Source organism: Sceloporus occidentalis, unplaced genomic scaffold (genome assembly GCF_023333645.1).
Source record: "Sceloporus occidentalis isolate IW3139 unplaced genomic scaffold, rSceOcc1.0.p SCAF_40, whole genome shotgun sequence".
In the NCBI taxonomy this organism is placed as follows: domain Eukaryota; kingdom Metazoa; phylum Chordata; class Lepidosauria; order Squamata; family Phrynosomatidae; genus Sceloporus; species Sceloporus occidentalis.
Genome location: NW_028317020.1, coordinates 7,286,717 through 7,305,378, shown reverse-complemented (window position 1 = coordinate 7,305,378; position 18,662 = coordinate 7,286,717). Strand labels below are relative to the sequence as shown.

At 38.6% G+C, this 18,662-nt stretch overlaps 1 protein-coding gene across 1 annotated transcript; it reads right to left on the bottom strand.

Moving 5' to 3' along the window:
- Positions 1-1,682: 1,682 nt before the first annotated feature.
- Positions 1,683-18,427, bottom strand: LOC149290309 (sphingomyelin phosphodiesterase 4-like). Its single transcript, XM_089489481.1, has 19 exons — positions 18,386-18,427; positions 17,367-17,453; positions 16,291-16,433; positions 16,131-16,206; positions 15,926-16,034; positions 13,626-13,678; positions 12,321-12,469; positions 12,067-12,196; positions 11,541-11,612; positions 8,690-8,773; positions 7,198-7,343; positions 5,932-6,022; positions 5,703-5,806; positions 4,418-4,581; positions 3,487-3,692; positions 2,989-3,222; positions 2,655-2,786; positions 2,225-2,353; positions 1,683-2,003 (listed from the first exon to the last, which is right to left on the bottom strand). Exons 1-19 carry the CDS (start codon positions 18,425-18,427, stop codon positions 1,683-1,685), a joined length of 2,472 nt encoding a protein of 823 aa, XP_089345607.1.
- Between the last annotated feature and the right edge of the window lie 235 nt (positions 18,428-18,662).

The following is an 18,662-nucleotide window of genomic DNA, read 5'->3' as shown; positions in this document are numbered from 1 at the left end:
TGAATTGCCTCTTGGTTTATTATAATAAAGGTTTTTTTTGGTTTTTTGGGCTGGGGAAAGTACTATTTTGTTTGTGTACCTGTACAGATGATGTGATTTATCGCAACAAGAAGCAAGTTATTCGCCTGGCTACTTACATATTGTCTAGTCCAGTATGGAAAACTACATTTAGCCTCATTACATTGAAATACAAGATTACAGTGCAACTGCGAAAGATACATTTCATGTTGGGCAAGCATGATGTGGTGTTGACAGTTGGGTGGCTGTGTTCATAGCATTAATGTCATGTTATAAAGGAAAACATAATCAGTGGCAGCTTTCCAAATCTCACACAGGACAAGAATGCCTTTCATGTAATATGTATGTATATATTATATATATATTCTTGTATAGATGAGCCGAATAGGTTCTTATCTGCATCAAATTCTATATTTCTTAAGGTGGCAAGACAATAAGAGGGAGCTTAAAACATCCTCCCCTACTTTATTTTCTCTCATGACTGGATCTTCTTCTCCACTGTGGTCCCTTTCCTGGCCAAAGCGCTAGGATGTAGGGAAGTGAAATTTACAAATCACTCATTCCCTAAACCAGGGATGCATACACCTGAGTACATATGATCTTGGGGCCAGTAAGTATGTGGAGGCATCCCAGATGAGGACCAGTTACTGCACATGTGGCCCAGAAACAAGCACCTGGTGACAAATAACTGCAGTATTAGCCTTACCTAATGAGTGAAATATATTGATGAGCATTGCTGTCACTTTTCTAATTTGCAATGTGTCTGTAAATTACGCAAACGTAGCTACTTCCATGTCAAGATAGTTTCAATCCGTTACCCTATCCCCACTTTCATTGCCTGGTTGCTATAGTAACTTCCCACTTCCATTGCTTGTACTTTATTTCCTTGTGCTGGAACGAGCAGCACGTTATCTAAAGCCACATGACCGTGGATGCTCAGCCGTCCAAACTATACAGCAAGTTGTTGGTTAAGTACATGGAGTAATAGGGAGATATTTGTTAGCAAAACTGTTTTTTCTTTTTAGCCGAGGCGTAAACAATAATGGATACAGACAGTTCATCCTTCAAGGATAGCAGGTATCATGTATTAATGTGCTTTTGTACTTGAATAAAATCAGGCGGCTGTATTTTCATGAATTAACATCTCTAAAATGTGTACAGAAACGCTAGGTTTATTTATACTGTATGTTTTTTTTATCCTTTTATTGGAATTCTACATTTTGTTAATAAAAATTTCTCATGATGGCATCCAGGAGTAACGTGAACCATGCTGTATAGCACCCTGTGATGCTTTTAATCCAGTATTGAAGAAAGTATATGACTCTGGCAAATTGTATCTGCCTGGATGAGTTTCTTTAGGTGCAAACAATCCACTCCATGTAATAAATGGAAAATGGAGCTGGGAATAAGATGTCTGCCTTGTATTAATGCTCAATACAAGTAATTTTTTTTCTTAGGAAAATAATATTAACCAATACAAAAACAAAGTTGAACAATATAACTTATAATTTGCATATAAAAGTACATTTTACACAGAATTTAAAAAAACACTATAATGCACGATGAAATGAAAACAAAATGAAGCTATTTAATTTTTTCAATCAGGAGCTATATCGCATTAAAAGACATGTTAAAAAACAGAAAAAAAAGAAAACACATCTGCATCAGTCCTGGTGTGACCTCCAACTTTCTGTAATAACAGTCATAGCAGTTGCATACAGCAAGTAACCAATCAGAAGGCAGAACGTATAGCTCACAGGACCCATTGACAGCATCATACGAAGGATATACAGCAAAAGCAAGTAAAGCAGGATCCGGTAGTTGGCCAGGAAGCGGAGGCGAATTTTGGGGGTTGGCGGCACAGAGCATCGGTGCGATGTAATCGGGGTCAGTCTGCGTTTCGGCGGCCTATTGACTAGATGGTACCGACAAAACTTTCCCAGAAAGTCCCCACGTGCACACAGAGAACCCATTTTGTCTGAAAACTGAATGGAGAGAAAAAAAAAAAAGACTGAATTTCATTGCCCGATAAAGGTTCTCATCTATTATGAAGGTGGACCTTTCTTACATTCACAACAATGGGATGCCAGCAACATGCACCAGCCATACAAGTATGCCCACCAAAACAAATAGTTTCCGAAGTTCATAAATAATACAGTTCATACACATCCTACTAACAGCAAAGACTTCTCCCTTATTATCTTACCCGCTCATTTAGTGAGCATGACAGCCTGTACAGGAGGCGCACCATTGTAGCATTCTCAAAGCTACGGATTGGCTGCAGTTCTGGGTCACCATTGTATTCTATGTCAAACTTGCGTAGTCCATTTATTATCTGAAATCAGGCATCATTAATAGTTAGTGTAATTAGCAGTTACCCGAGTAATAAGGAGATTGTAAAGAGAAGAGTTCACAAGAATAGTGTTACAGTAACAGCACCTAAAACAAATTCCATTTTGCGATAATCGCCTATTCAGGATTTAAAAGTGAATGGAAGCAGAAGGGGGATTTTTTATTCTGCTTGGATTCATTGAATCCAAGTTTCTAGAGTAGTTTCAGGTTCTCAGGTAATGGTTGGTTATACCATAATGAAATAATGCACACATGTAAACTTGACAATAAGGGTTCCTCCTTACCTGGTACCTGCCCAAAGGAGTCAGAACTACCCTATCCTCACTCATTACACAATCTGGTAGCTGCTTCCTCCCATTTTCATCCCTTGATGTCCCAAAGCTCACTGACATCTGGCTCAGCTGAGTAGAGTTAAGCTGAAAACAAAAAGAATAAATCAATGCCAACCCCCAAATGAATGATTGCCGATTCCGTTTTGTGTGAACCTTACTTGGACCTTGGCAAATTGCTTAGGGGTTGTTATAAACTCCTGAGGATATGTTGTTTTACAATTCCTGTGGCTAGAAAGTAGATGGGTTGCGTTTTATAATTGTTTTGTGAATCTCCCCCAGAGCTCACCCTAAATATCTGACAGAGATATTCCAGGGCCTTCTCCAAGTGCTCATCAGTCTTCCTAACACTGTCATGTCCAATTTCATCCACGTCATTTGCAATGTAGGAATTGTTCAGTTCTGAAGCGGTCAACCCAAACCAGGATAGGAAGGACTGGTTTCCCGCAGCATCCGGCGACTGGTCAGAGATAGATTTGGCAGTCTGTTTCGCTTGCACAATCATCTGGGCAAGTCGGAGAACCTGATGGAATGAACAAGTGTAATAAGAGTCATTTAATAGCAAACACCTGAACTACGTTATGCTGCCAACTAGCAGGCTTAAAGATTCGCAATGATTCCTGTGTGGTTCTGTACTACATACAGTATCTCACAAAAGGGACTATTGAAGTATTGAATGTAGTTTAGTATTCAGTATTGAATGTAAAAAAAAAAAAAAAAAAGTCATGGAAATAGTATTGGACCAAAAGATAAAGACTCATCCAAATCACGTGCTCCACACACTTACCAAATTGCGTGAATCGCTGCCAAACATCTGCACGTATTGGTAATCTTGCCCCTCCAAGCTGTACACGTGGTTCTTCACCTTGAATGAGGCATCTGTAATTGGTGGTTGCCACGAGGAGAGAAAACTGCCACCAAGACTTGGAGACATAAGAAGCCGGTGCTGCCGTTGAGGTCCGACATGCTCTGGTTCCAAGAACAGCTGCTCCCCTACAGATAAAGGACGTAAAGTAAATAACTTAGTACCCAACATCATCATGCCTCGTAAATATACATGAATGAATGTGCATAACCTGAACGTCATAGTTTTGTCTGTACTGGTGTCTACTATTCTACTACTATTATTATCTTCTGAATAGCAAGAGAGGAGCAGTATAAACATCTCTTCCACGGGATACAAATAACTCATACTCACATGCAAATGAAATTAATGAACACACAAGTACAGAGATGTTCTCAGCGTGAAAATGATCGTCTAGTGGTTACCTGCAGTAATTAACTATGTGTATTAATTTCCTTTTAATCTAACACTGGTGCACTTTGACTTTCTTTAACCCGTGGGCTACCACCTAAGCGACTTAAATTAGAGAGAGTAGAAATCCCAATTCTTTTGGCATCACCAATCACTAGTTATAAGTGGTTTTGCCTGACAATAAGTTAGTTAAATGACTGAATGTGTGTCATATGCATCAGTGGGATTTTAACCCTTTTGTGTTTCTCACTACCAGTATCCATGCATTGCAATAATTACCAGTTTATTCATTTGTTTTAGGGGTATTTGTGATTAAAAGTTATGTTTTTATATGGATTTTCAGATGCTTTGCTTCTTTAGTAATAGAAATTATATTACTAATTCAGCATTTAGTTATAAAACGGTTAAAATGAGCAAAGTCCTTGGAAAAACCTGGGTTACAGCCAGGTTACACAGTGCTTACCTTTCTGAATCATTTCTGGCAGCTTGGGCTGGGAGAATACTTTTGCTACTCTAAACAGCATCAGTGCATTTTTAGGGCTAACCAGGTCAGTACGGAGAGCACGGTTTATGAAACGAAGGAAGAGTTTGGTGTATACGAGCAGGTTTTCCTGCACAAAGGGTGCCCTGTTGAGAGGAAAAGAAACATATGAAGATACACTTCATTCATTACTTGCAACTCACCCAAAACGTCAGTTCATATTCAGTTCAGTATGTGTGCCAACGTACAAAAGGATGCATTTCTTGTAATGCACAAAATTCTAAATGCATGCAGGACAGCAGATTAAACACTTAACGAAAAAATAAAATCAATATTTGTACACTGCCCTGCACTATATTTTTTATTACACACTTTTATTTAACTTCATTTGCCTGGTCAAAATTTTGTAGGCAATGTTTCACTCACGTCCTAGCCACCTAGCGTTCTGAAATTTCCCATAGTTACTTAATCACAATGACAATGCAAGTTTCAATTATTTGCAGCATTAAACAATTAGAAAATATTAACAAAATTACATCTGATTTTTATATATGGAATTTGTAAGCAATGAAGTTGGCTGCAAATTAATTTGATTTTTTTTTTCGAACGTTGAATTTCTTCGGAATTTAGATTTTTCAAAAACTGAAGGTAGCATGATTTTCATCATATTTTAAGCCAAAAATTGAAAAAATAATTTAATTTTACCATATGAGTTTAAAAAAAGATATATAAAAAAATAAAGTATAAAGAGAATATTAACAACCTCGTTGATACTTGAAAAAGTTAAGGTCCACCAATACACTGAGCAATCGGTCTACTCTTTTTGAATAAACAAAATTATGATAAGTAGAGAAAGTTAATCATTTTAAATTTATGATTAGTAAGAAAATATTGATTACAAAAGACTAAAAAGCACACTTTTATTTAACTACACCAAAAAAGGGATCATTTTTTTTTCACATGGGTATCAAAACATTTTTGAACATATGTGACTAAAAATAAAAGTGCCCATTTAAAAATGGTTCAATATCTAGTTGAGTGCTCCACACTTATTTTTAGTCACATATCAAAAGTGTTTTGATACCTATCTGGAAAAAAAATATTTTTCCTTTTTAGTGCACATAAGTGGTTTTTTTTTAATTTTTATTTTTTAGATATTTTATTCCATTTGAAATCTAAAACACACAATGGAAAATTTCACTCTCATAAAATAGCAACATACATTGCATCCATTTTTTTTTAAAATTTTTTTATACTGAATACTCACCATTTGTCAGATACGCAGCGATTCTGTGGTTCATTGCTGACAGGGATATACCTCTCAGGAATATACCGCCAAGGCTGCACATAGCTCAGCCACATCTCTAGGACCTGTATTGGAATACAGCTCTTTTAAGACAGCTACAATGTGATAGTTCCACGGCAAAGAGCTCAGTAAGACTGAAGGTATTTTATATGCCCTAGCACAGTCTACAATTATAGGATGCAAGACTTACAGCTCTGAAGGAGGCATCGAGTGGCCAATGGCCAAAACAGTGCTGCAAGAAGATGTAGAGTTTCTGCTGAACAAATCGAGGCATGACCACCCTAATAAATGAAGTTAGAACAAGGAGGTCAAGAAGCAAAAGACACAAGCAAATTTTACAGGAGTTTTGAGACTAGCGGTCTTACTAGACACCGTGAGTGCCTGGGAAGACTTAAAAAGGTATATACCGTATTTGCTTGATTACAAGACGACCCTGATTATAAGACGACCCCCCAAATCTGAATATTAATTTAGGAAAAAAAGCAAAAGCCTGAATATAAGATGACCCTATAGGAAAAAAGTTTTACCAGTAAATGTTAATTCATGTAAACTATTTTTTTTAATAAAAGCTATGATTGAGATATTATTATTATTTTGGTTTTATTTCCTTCTATTTTCCAACCTGCCCCCCCAGTTATGCATCTGCCCCAGAAATGCCTTATACCCCCTATATGCCACTGTGCCCCATGATATGCCTTTTGACCCCCTATGTGCCACTGCCTCCAGAAATGCCTTATACCCCTATATGTCACTCTGCCCCATAATATGCCTTTTAACCCCCTTAATGCCATATAGTGGCATATAGGGAGGTTTAAGGCATTTCAGGAGGCAGAGTGGCGTAGAGAGAGTTAAAAAGGCATTTCTGGAGGCAGAGTGGCAATTCAGGGGGTTAAAAGGCATTTCATAGAACACTCTGCCTCCCATTTAACACTCCCCCCCGCCCCAACTTACTGGTGCTTCTGACTCCCCTGTCATGCATCCGGGGCAGCGTGTAGATGTCTACGCGATTCGCGTAGACAACTTACGCTGCAGCGGGAAGGAGGTGTGGCCAGCAGCGGGGGTTGTCTGCGTCCAACGCGCAGACCTTCCCCGACTGTCAGAATTCCCCGCACCGGTGCAGGGAATTCTGGATGCAGACAACCCCCGCTGCTAGCCACACCTCCTTCCGGCTGCAGTGTAAGTTGCCTACGCGAATCGCGTAGACATCTACACGCTGCCCCGGCTACACACCAGGCACTCAGAAGCACCGGTAAGTGGGGCGGGGGGGAGGAGACAGGAGGATCCAGGTCCCCTGTAGCTGTGGGGGATCTGGATCTTAGTCGTCTCATAGTCAGACCTATTTGAGGTCTGATTATAAGCCGACCCCGATTATAAGATGCATTTGCTCTGAAAAAAACCTCGTCTTATAATTGAGCAAATATGATTAAGGATGCTAGCGGTAACTTTATGTATTCACCTTTTCAGCTCCTCCAAGGGACTGGCTGTGTGAGAGTGGGTGGAAGGAGATGCCTGCTCTGGCCTCAGACTATTGGTGAACGTATGCAGATGTTTCACAAAAAGCCTCACCACCAGAACATGCTCTTCTGTGGGCTGAAATGATTCCTGTCATTGGAGATAAAAAGGGGACAGAGTTATGGATGTTTGCCGACATCTTAAAAGTAGGAACCTGCAAGCTCAGGGTACACTGCAGCACAGAGCGTAAACAAGAAAGCCTCAGTAGATGAAAGCTTGTAAAGCAAAAAAGACCAAAGCAGGTGCCTGAAAATCATTATGTGGATAAAAGATAGCATTCACCCTTTCACAGCAAGTTCAAGAAGGCTTTACGAACAAAATCATAAATACAATTTCATAAAAGGTAGACAAAACAAGCATTCTGGCTACCGCACCTGAACCAAACAGTTGACCCCACCACTCCAAGAACAATCACTGGTACCACTAAGTTATATTGGACATTCCAAAGGAGGGTCAAATATAGATATAGAGAGAAAGATAATGTGTGTGTGTGTGTGTGGAAAACTTTAGATAAACAAAATACAAGAATAAAAACAAGGACAGAAACACAGAAACCTATACAATTACTAGCATATTTTACCACAGCCTGTAGGACCTTCCAGGTGTTTACCCCCCTTAAGGGTCAAGACTGCTTTACACATTTTTAGTGGTTTTGCCATGTCTTTCTTTGACACTGATTTGTCTCTCACTTGTTTACACAAATATTTTGTTGTTTTAAAGGGGAAAAAATGTATGTAATTTTACTTAGGATTTCTGCTACCGGTAAGGTGCCATCAGTAAAAATTTTTAATTGGTAAAAAAAAAAAAAAAAAAAGTAATGTTCAAAAACTTCCCCAAAGTACAATAAAAACCCACATACATGGGTTTGTTTGTGTTTTTAAGGGCATAAAGTCTTCAAGCTCTTCGGTAGGAAGTTCTGGGGAACTCTCCATGCAAGGCAATGAAAAAATATGCAAAATATATCTAGGAGTCTATGATAACATAAATATTAAAAGCTAAAATACAAATTACAATTTAGCTTCTATCAAATTTGTAAAGCTTTAAGGAGGGTGAATGCACCTTTTCCTGTTATCTGATATATTGGAAGTCTTTCCAGCCAGAGCGATATAAAGTCTCTTCCAGGGGCTTAGCCAATCACACAGCCAGCAGTCATGTGATGCACCCGAGATCATGTGATGCACCCAAGTCACCAGGAGGGCATTATGCACTTCTACGAGTTAGAGCTACAGCATGAACACCACAAGCATATCCAAAGCAAATACAAAAAGCAGTAAAAGTGTTATATTACAGCAGCCTCGTGGCTCTGACATGCCAGCACATTCATTACAATGTACAGAGGTAGCTAAGATGAGGTAAGAGGACAGAAGAAGCCACAACACTTTAAATTCAGAAATAATTTTAAAACACACAAGTGTGTCCCACAGTGCTGGAAGTACTTGGTATGAACGGAAGTTGCCAGGCAGTACAGGATAAATGTGCTGATAACTGGACAAACTGAGTCGGCTGTGAAGAGCTTCCAGCTGAGACACACAGGACCCAACAGGTTGGACAGAGGGACGAAACAAAAAAAACAAACAAAGATATGGAGTGAGAGAACTGACAAGTCAGTAAGCAAAGTAAATACAGACACCATGACACAGAATCTAAAAGAATACAAAAGCAGTGCCTCTCTCAGATATCCACTCTATAACTTCCAATCCAGGCCAAGATAAGGACAATAGATTCCCCTAAGACTACTAAACATTTTTACAATATTCAGGAGCACATGTCAATCTATTTTGCCATCTGAAAGCAATGACTAATTTTCTCATGAATATATTTCTAATAGTATTTTTTACTGTAATTTGTAAATCGTATATTCTAGAATCCATTATGCATCACCAGAAATATAAAATGGACATCAATCCTAGATACACAACATCAAATATGAGTACAAGGGAATACCTACCTCTATATGTCTAACCAATTTAAATGAAGAAATCATAAATAAGCCACTGGGTAGATGTAATAATTAAAATGGGTTTTCTAACCCACCGTGTTTAATTTAACACTTTTTATAAATATAGCATTATATAAGTTGTCCCTCTGTTCCTATTTCCTTTCCTGATGTCCTATATTTCTGGAGGCTCAGAACATTTGCCTAGTTTAACACAGTGTTCTCCAATCATAAAAGATACAATAAAGGTGTACAGAAAAGGCAGCTGTTAATTGATTGTTTAAAATAGTACATTCTTCTTCTACTACATGCCTAAATGTTCATAAATAGCTATAAATGGTCACAAAGTCACGGTAAAAACCTACTGCTTAGCAACATTTAAATACAGGAGACACACCACAAAGAGATGCTGATAGCATCTTAGCAGAAAAAAAAAATCTTAGAAGATTTGGTTGTTACCAGACCTATCCATGGAGGAAAGAAAGAAACAACAGATTTGTTGGTTTTTTTTGACACTAAGTCAGAGTCCTCTACAGTTGTGCTCAAATGTTTGCATACTCTGGCAGAAATTGTGAAATGTTGGCACTGATTTTAAAAATACGACTCATAAGGCTAGTGATCATATGAAGCCATTTATTATCACATAGTTGTTAGGCCCCCATATCACCCAAATAGCCCTGATCAAAAGTTTACATACCCTCCCTAAACGTTTAGCCTTGTTTCAGATACACAAGGTGACACACACACCAGAAAGAAGCCTTTACTGCACCAACACCAGAAAGAAGCCTTTACTGCACCAACACCAGAAAGAAGCCTTTACTGCACCAACACCACAAAAAAGCCTGGTAACAATATTCCCGACAACACCTTGACGCACCTCACAGCTTCTGGCACACTGTAATTTGGAGTGAGGAGACCAAAATAAAGTCTTCTGGTCACAACTATAAGTGCTATGTTTGGAGAGGGGTCAACAAGGCCTATAGTGAAAAGAAAACCATCCGCACTGTGAAGCATGGTGGTGGCTCACTGATGTTTTGGGAATGCGGGAGCTCTAAAGGCACAGGGAATCTTGTGAAAATTGATGGCAAGATGTGTGCAGCATGTTATCAGAAAATACTGGCAGACAATTTGCATTCTATTGTACAAGGCCAAGTTGACCCTCCAGTGGTTACAGCAGAAAAAGGTGAAGGTTCTGGAGTGGCCATCACAGTCTCCTGACCTTAATATCATTGAGGCACTCTGGGGAGATCTCAGACGTGTGCTTCATGCAAGACAACCTAAGACGTTGCATGACCTGGAGGCATTTTGCCGTGACTACACGCTGTCATTGATGCTAAAGGGGTCAGTTCATTTTTGTCTTTGTTGCCATGTTTTGTTTTATGATTGTGCCATTCTATCATAAACTACAGTTGAATATGAATTCCATAAGAAATAAACGTGTTTTGCCTGCTCACTAATTTTTCTTTAAAACGGTACATAAATTACCAATTCATCAAGGGTATGCAAACTTTTGATCACAACTGTATTTAGAAAAGTACCTATTAATATTTTCCATCAACAAACAAATATAATTATATATATATATATATATATATATATATATATATATATATATATAAAATTGTATTAAAACAGTGCATGTTCCTTGTGAACAGGGGTTCTACACCCTAAGTGACCAAAGCTTTTTTTTTTTTGCTATTTTTAACATATCCTTGTTCTTTTCCATGTCTAGTATACCCACACAGATTATATATTGTTTTTTTCTAGGACCGATAGGTTATTCATTTTATGACAGAGGAAAATGCTCCCTTACATACTATAATATTCTTACTGGATTTTTAATTTTGGATTGGGGGCAAATAAGGGGTTCTTTTTATTTTAATTTAATACTATTTGAAGAGAGAGAGAGAAACATTGCTGACAGAGGAGATCCCAGGCTTTTTGAATGATACAAACCCTGATCTGAACAAACGTTCCCGCCAGTGTGAAAGCTGCGACGTCCTTGGTCATGTTGGGTCTGTTTTATAGGACTTAATAGTATTTACTAAGGCTGTGAAGCAGCTATTATAACACAAAAATTTGAGTAAACACAAAACCTATGTTTTAAGTGATCGTGTTAAGTAAAGAGTATATCACCCATGTGAAAAAGCAATTGCCTCCCTAATCCTATTACCTGGTTGTGGCACCCTTGGCAACAACTGCAATCAAATGTTTGCAATAACTGGCAATGAGTCTTTTATATCGCTGTAGAGGAATTTTGGCCCGGTGATGATGACATTTTTGCACACTCTTTCTTATTGTGGAATACTGACCTTAACTGAGGCAAGTAAGGCCTTTACTGTGGTTATTACCTTGGCATGTGGAGACTGCAACTTGTGATACATTTCCATAGAGTAATGGTGAAGCCACATCTCCACAAAGACCTGGAGGAAACAAATGCAATTAGATAGTTTGTGTTCATTTTAGATTCTAACTCTGAGCCTGCTAAGCCTTACTTTTATCTTTATAGGTAGGTCTGCTCTGCAGTACCATCTTACACCACAATTACCTGTCCTTCTCTGCGTCTGCTAATTTTTAAAGGAATCCCAAACCTTGAGTTAAAAGTTATCTTTTACCTATAATATTATCCATAGTCTAGTATGTTATTAGGTATAATGAGGAGTAAATACTAGAGACGAGGTATTACTTTAACTGAAAATTCAGATACAGTATATATTTTTAAATATAAAGCTTACTTGCGCTCATTTTTTAGTTTCTTTATTGTGTTTATATCATAGTTTCCTGTAACTGTACTGACTGTAAGGGTAGGGTCTAGAAAGAAAAAAGCCCTTTAGTCACGACTGATCGTTAACAGCCAAACTCTGCTCAAAGATTCACCTGCAGTAACGTTTCCGATCTCCATATTTCCTGTGTTGCAGGGTCAGCGTTCACCAGATGTTGATGACAAATTTGTCTCTTCAGGAGGCTGGGGTTGGTACCATAAGAAGTGAATGGAATTGATGGAGATCTTTAAGACAACATGATATAAACTGTCAGTGAATCTTCTTGCTTGGCATTAGCAGAAGAAAATCTCAAGCAATTTAGAAGTAAATATGAACAGCAGGACTAACAGACACAGCGGGCTTAGTTACCTAGGTGCAGGGGAAGGCACAGCTCCTCCTGGGTTGGAAAAGTTGGGAGGTGGGACATTCCCCTCAATAGGCAGGAACCACTTCAAGTACTTGTCTACTAAGATGAAGTAGGCGCTGTCCGAGGTGCTGAAGTGATGTCCTTGCGTGTTCTGTATATGACACATTTGTGGATACTATTATATGCTTTGCTGTACGGTAACAGTATGGGGTGTTAATAAAGCAGCACTACCCGTCTACAGTTATCCTATTACTCAATTTCTAAAAAGGCCACATAACATAGGAAGCTTTTTCTGCTAAAGAGACCCTTAAAAATGCATAAAATATTTTGGAATTGGTTTTATTAACCCAGAAAAGCCTTCTGGAAATCGAAACACCGTTGATGATGTCAGACACAACACAGAATGCAACGTAAATTGCATTCAACGTGGTTTTATTTACAACAAGTAGCGCAATGGAAAAGTCCAGCTTTGAAGGGTAATTCTGAACTGTAGCAAACACTGGATTTACAGCATGCTATTGATATGGGGAAGAGCAGGAACTAAGGATGCCCAATACAAAACTGTATGTAAGATTTCCCGCTCCTACATGGAACACATTATTCTGTATCCTATTCATATATGAAATATGCCAAAAAAAATTCAGTTTTCATTTAAAATTTGTGAATATATCCTATATACAAATAATTATCCATAAGTGTCTGTATTCTGAGCAAGGCTTCTATAAACACCATTGTTATGAATGTATTGACAGGGCCACCACTTTGCTTTGTCACCAGTTCAGTCAGAAGCACTGACGTTTTTGTATATTTCAATATAAAAACAGGGTCTATACGCATGGATGCTGGTTGGAAAAGCCAAAATGCTAGTGTAAGCAAAGCATAGGTTCCAAGTAGCAATGCATAGTCTTTCTCAACACTAGGCAAGGCAAAAGGACAACGAAGAGATGCAACTAGTCTTAAGATACGAATCTGGGGTCTTCTGTACATTTATAGAAGAAAAAAAGATATCAATTGGCAATAGAAAAAAATAAATGGCTTTTCAGGCAGATTGGTAGCTGTCCAAAAAGCTGAGGGTAATGTCAAGCTTGTTACTGGAGAACAGTACTCAGGATGATAGGAGAATGAATAGACACATAACTTTTCCTAGCAATCTAGCGCTAAAGTCTGGTTTTTTTTTATATAAATGTCCCCTTAAATGACTCATACGTTTTTACACAATGTCATCAATTGTTATAAATACTGGTAAGATATGAAAATGCATTTTCATTACTTTTCATTGATTTTCCTTTTTTTTTTTTTTAACTTACCTTTGGGGTGACGAGGCATATGGCAAAGTTGAACATGAAATATTCAAATGGATCTGAACACATACAATTAAGGTACAATACTGGAAATTTTACATTCAGCAGTGAGAAAAACAGAAGCACCCCTTACAAGAAGTTACTAACAGAAGCATACAGCTGAATGTATAATGATTAACCCCTTCGTGACAAAGGCTGATTCTATTTTTTGTACCCTTCGTGACAATGGCTGTTTTATCGTTTCTGCGGTGTTTGTGTTTAGCTGTAATTTTCTCTTAACCCATTTACTAAACCCACACAAGTTATATATAGTTTTTTTCAGGACAAGAAGGGCTTTCTTCAGACACCATAATTTTTTATATATGATGTAATTTTCTATAATAAAAATAATAAAATATGACGAAAAATTGAAAAAAAAAAAAAATTTCTCACTTTTATTTGAAAAATCTTTTATTCATCATAAAAAACTACTGAAAAAACCTGCTAAATAGATTCTACTATTTGTCCCGAGTTTAGAAATACCCAATGTTTTTATGTTTTTTTGCTTTCTTCTACACGTTATGGGGCAATAAGTACAAGTAGCGTTTTGCTATTTCAAAACCATTTTTCTCTGAATCTGGTAATTCTGTCTCCATGTGGTATTTGGGGCATCTTTGAAGCCAGCAAATTAAATTTACCCCACCAAACCATATATTTTTGAAAACTAGACACCCCAGGGTATTTTAGATGCTGATAGTTTAACCCTTTCCATGCACTAATCCTACCACCAACCCTTGTCAAAGTTTGTGATAGTAATTGTTTTTGCTGTTTTTTAAACATACTTTGTACTTCAGGTGTAAAATTACAGCTCCTGGTATATGTCACTGTCACACAACACGATATGTGTTCAGCAACATCTCCTGAGTACATTGATACCCCACATGCATGGGTTTGTCAGATTGTTTGGGGGCAAAAGGGCCAAATTTGGAACATGCCTCCTCAGCCGTATACCGCTGCATGGCAACAATTGCAGCAAAAATAGTAGGGAAGGAAAGGGTTAATGGCTCTAATAAAAAAAATTAAAAAAACCCTAAAAAAAAGTACAAAAATAAATAAAAAGTAAAAAAAAATGTAAAAAAAAAGAACCCCAAAAACAATTGCCACTATGCAAGATCACTGTTTATGCAGTGATCAATGGCAATGAAGGGGTTAATATTAAATGGGTGGCTCTTATAAGAGCCTTTGGATCAATAATAATATATATTATTGAGAATACCTAAAAACACACTGATCTGTCTCTCTCCCTCACTAGAAGCAAGTGAAGGAGGGAGGCAGATCCAATACTGATCAAAGGCAATGTTTAGAAAACATTGCCTTTGATTTATCAGATCATGATCACTCTTATGAGTGATCTGACCACTAGGGGTGTTATTCACTGGATGTCCATGACATCCAGCAACACCCCCCCCCCGATGATGACAGCAGGCTCCGCCCCCGGCTTGATGGGCGCCGCCATCTTGAAACACCGCATGTGTTTCGAAGACGCCGGCACCGGGAAGGTATGTTGAGCATTTAGGAAGCGATCGCGAGTCGCTTCCTTTGCTAAACAGGTGTTGCAAAGATGCCTCGATACTGAGGCATCTTAGCAACACCAGCTAAGCAAAGGAAGCGACTCGCGATCGCTTCCTAAACCCGTTTTTCGGCGGCGGGCGCCGCCATGTTTGAAAGACGTGCAGTCTTTCAAACATGTTTTTTTATTTGCTCCTAGGAGCGATCGGGGGGGGCCGGGAATGTTTTTTTTGGTGTTGCTCAATGCCTCGATGTCGAGGCATTAGAGCAACACCGTTTGAGTGAAAAAAATCGATCATGGATCGATTTTTTCACCCGTTTAAAGACGTGCCGGTCCTGGCACGTCAATTGTCATAATCGTCACGATTTTCGGTGACGTGCCCGGACCGGCAATTGTCATCAAGGGGTTAAAGGGTTACATCTCCCAGCGAAGACAAATGTCTAAGCATGAAAGCAGACGGAAGTGGTGTTAATAGGCATTCACCCAGATCCTCTTTTCTACCAAACCTTTAGATTGAAGATGATCCACAAGCTCGATGACCACAAAATACCAGCTAGTGTATGTGAATGGTGTACTAGGGGTGTGCATAATTCTTCTTCTCATTGATAAGGGATGTGGTTGAGCTGCATGATCCTTCTACGGTCCTTTCATGTACAAAAATAACAGAAAGCATCTTCCTTGAGCTGTTAATCTGGCTATAATTAACTGTATATATTTTACACATTATGTTATTTCTCAATACCACTGCAAAGGATACTCAAAGCAAGATTAATTCCAACACCACCTGAGGAGGAGAACTGAATCTTATTATGGTATAAAGGACATTCTGGCAGCACTCTCTCCTGTATAGATGAGCGGACTGGTCCCTGGTAAAATAAAAAATAATAATAATAAACATGATAAAGTACCAGATCCTACCTGTGTGTCTGGTTTTACAATGTACGAGACAGAGGCTCACTTACTGGAAGGTATGAAACAGGAAAATCATATCTGTATTCTTCTGCCTGTAGCTTGTACACCAGTTTCATCATTATGCCACTATGAGCAAGACAACAATAACAACAATATAGAAGCAGTATATAAATGGGTTTTGCCACAACAATGTCACACAAGCATACTTACCTTGGGTCCAGAAATTCTAACACTGTGCGAAATTCAAGGGGAGTTATACTCTCATACAAACAACGCAAGTTCCATCCAATAATGCTGCCATCCAGGCTACCAAAAATTGTCTCTACCAGCCATGGGAAGATTGCATGCAGCTCCTAATAACAGATTCAATCACAATGTCATATTTATGCACCACATTCCTCACCTCCCCTCTAACAAGTTCTTACATAGTTCATAAGGTTGAAAAAAGACGTAAGTCCATCAAGTTCAACGCTTCTACCTAACCTTCCTTTTCTTGATCCAAAAGGCAAAAAAAACCCTAATTAAGCTACTTAGAATTCTGCCATCAGAGGAAAAAAATTATTCTCGACTCCAAGAGGCAATCGGATTTTCCTTGGATCAATAAGTTTACACAAACAAAAATGACAGATCAGAAGACATACAATATCACGCATCTAAGATAGGATATCTGTTATAAAAAAAAATTCATGTTAAAGGATACTTTCTATGTCACTTTTGAAGGGTTTCTTTGCAGAGATTTCTATGTAGTGTTTCTTATACAGGATTGGTTTGTCCACACAGATCACACCAGGGCCAAGAAAGTTAGGCAGTCACCCAGGATGCCCACCTATTAGGATTCCTTATATTTAAGAGTGATTGAGTATGTGCCTTTTAGAACCATTTTCATTTGTGAAAGAACTAGTTGGAGAGGAGTTGGAGAGGATGGATTCTAGCAACACTCACAAAATCAAAGAATGCTAAACAGTAATTTTGCCCAAAAACAGCATCTGCCACTAATTACCCCACACCTTACCATGCAAGTAAGAAGTGGGTGGATGGTGCAATCTATGGCTGTTGGGTGTCATATAGTAATCAGCATAGCATATAATTTCACAAAGCCCATTCTGGCATGAGTAATGTGCATAATCAGGATTGATATATATTACAGCGCTACCGAATTTGATGGCGCTATATAAAACAATAAATAATAATAATAATTACTGGGATTAAAACTGCCTAGCTACACAGCCATTGATCACGTTTTATGTCAAATAACTAAAACTTGGAAAAATGCATTATCCCACTACCTTGGCAGGAAAATCCTCAATGACTCTATAAAGGTCTTGACACCTCTGGATGAAAGGCTTGTTGACGCAATCTGCTTTAAGCGAGGCCTGAAAAGAAATGGGATCATTAGATACCAAACGGAACAATACTTAAACCATGCTGTTAATAACACAAAGTCAACTGCTTCTGTACCACAGCATTCTCAGATGGAAAGGTAACAGAGTATAAATGGTTTCCTATACGAGGTTGATGCTCATGTTAATTGTATACCTATTCTACACCTACCTCAGCAAAAAAATAAAACACTATATAAGCTCTAACTTCTAAAACCGAAACAGGATCATATATTTAGGCCTTTAAATCGTCACATTTGCCCCCTTACAAACCAGAGGATAGATTTCTCATCATCCTTCTATTTCCGTCACGTCACCTTCTTGGCTTGCAGGTTATTTATTCAGCCAAATCCATCTCCTGTTTCACACCGTGCAACAAATTTACCACCAACAAACTCCAGTGCTGGCTGGTATGAGATTACCAGTGTATCTAACAAAATCCCCACACGCATGCGCAGAAAACACTCCCACAGATGGGTCGCTGCTTTAAGAAACGTGTTCTTTGTACAGGTAAAGAATGCCCCTTTAATCTTTTAGTTGATGGAAATTAAAAACCTGTTCAGAATATCCAGGTTATGAACGTTTTGTAAAAAAAAAAAAAAGAAAGGTCTGGAATTCAAACGACCCTCTATGACTGCCTACATGTGCAAGAGCAGAGTATACTGCTTGTGCACCCAAGAAAGTTTAATTATGCAGCAAGAAGTTTGCATGTGTTGTAGAGCTCTCTCCAGTACAGCCAACGAGCCAACGTGTCTTTCACAGAATACAATACGGTCAGGGCAGACACTTAGCTTTCCAGTATACGGTGTTCTAAAGTAAAGCTGCACTCATTCTGTATGTTTACTTTACGTTAACAAGCAAAACAAAATGAGTACTTCCCTAACCCCCTAAACATATCCCATATGTATAGCATCGTTGCCCCTTACTAGCAGATAGCTGGGAGGCGGGGATCCACCAGGGAGACTCATGGTTTCTCACTTCCCCGGTAGGAGACTCGCGCCACAAACCGAAAGTACTCGAGCCGATGAAGGTTCCTAACGGCGCTTTCTGAATGACGTCAAAGGTCCCTCATGTAGAGTACTAAACGCTAGAGACGTAATACAGCTCTGCGTGTTCTTTCAAACCCGGGGTAAAACTACGTTGGTTTTACGAAGGTTCAGTCTCTGGAAAACTTGTCCGTTGGTGGTGGGGTAGTATTGTGGA

Excerpts from the sequence above, each read along its gene's own strand:
- LOC149290309 (XM_089489481.1), bottom strand. The coding sequence starts at position 18,427 with ATGAGTCTCCCTGGTGGATCCCCGCCTCCCAGCTATCTGCTA. Across the intron at positions 16,434-17,366 it reads TTGAGGATTTTCCTGCCAAG|GAGCTGCATGCAATCTTCCC; the intron begins GTAGTGGGATAA and ends ATCTGTTATTAG. Across the intron at positions 16,207-16,290 it reads TTAGAATTTCTGGACCCAAG|TGGCATAATGATGAAACTGG; the intron begins GTAAGTATGCTT and ends TCTTGCTCATAG.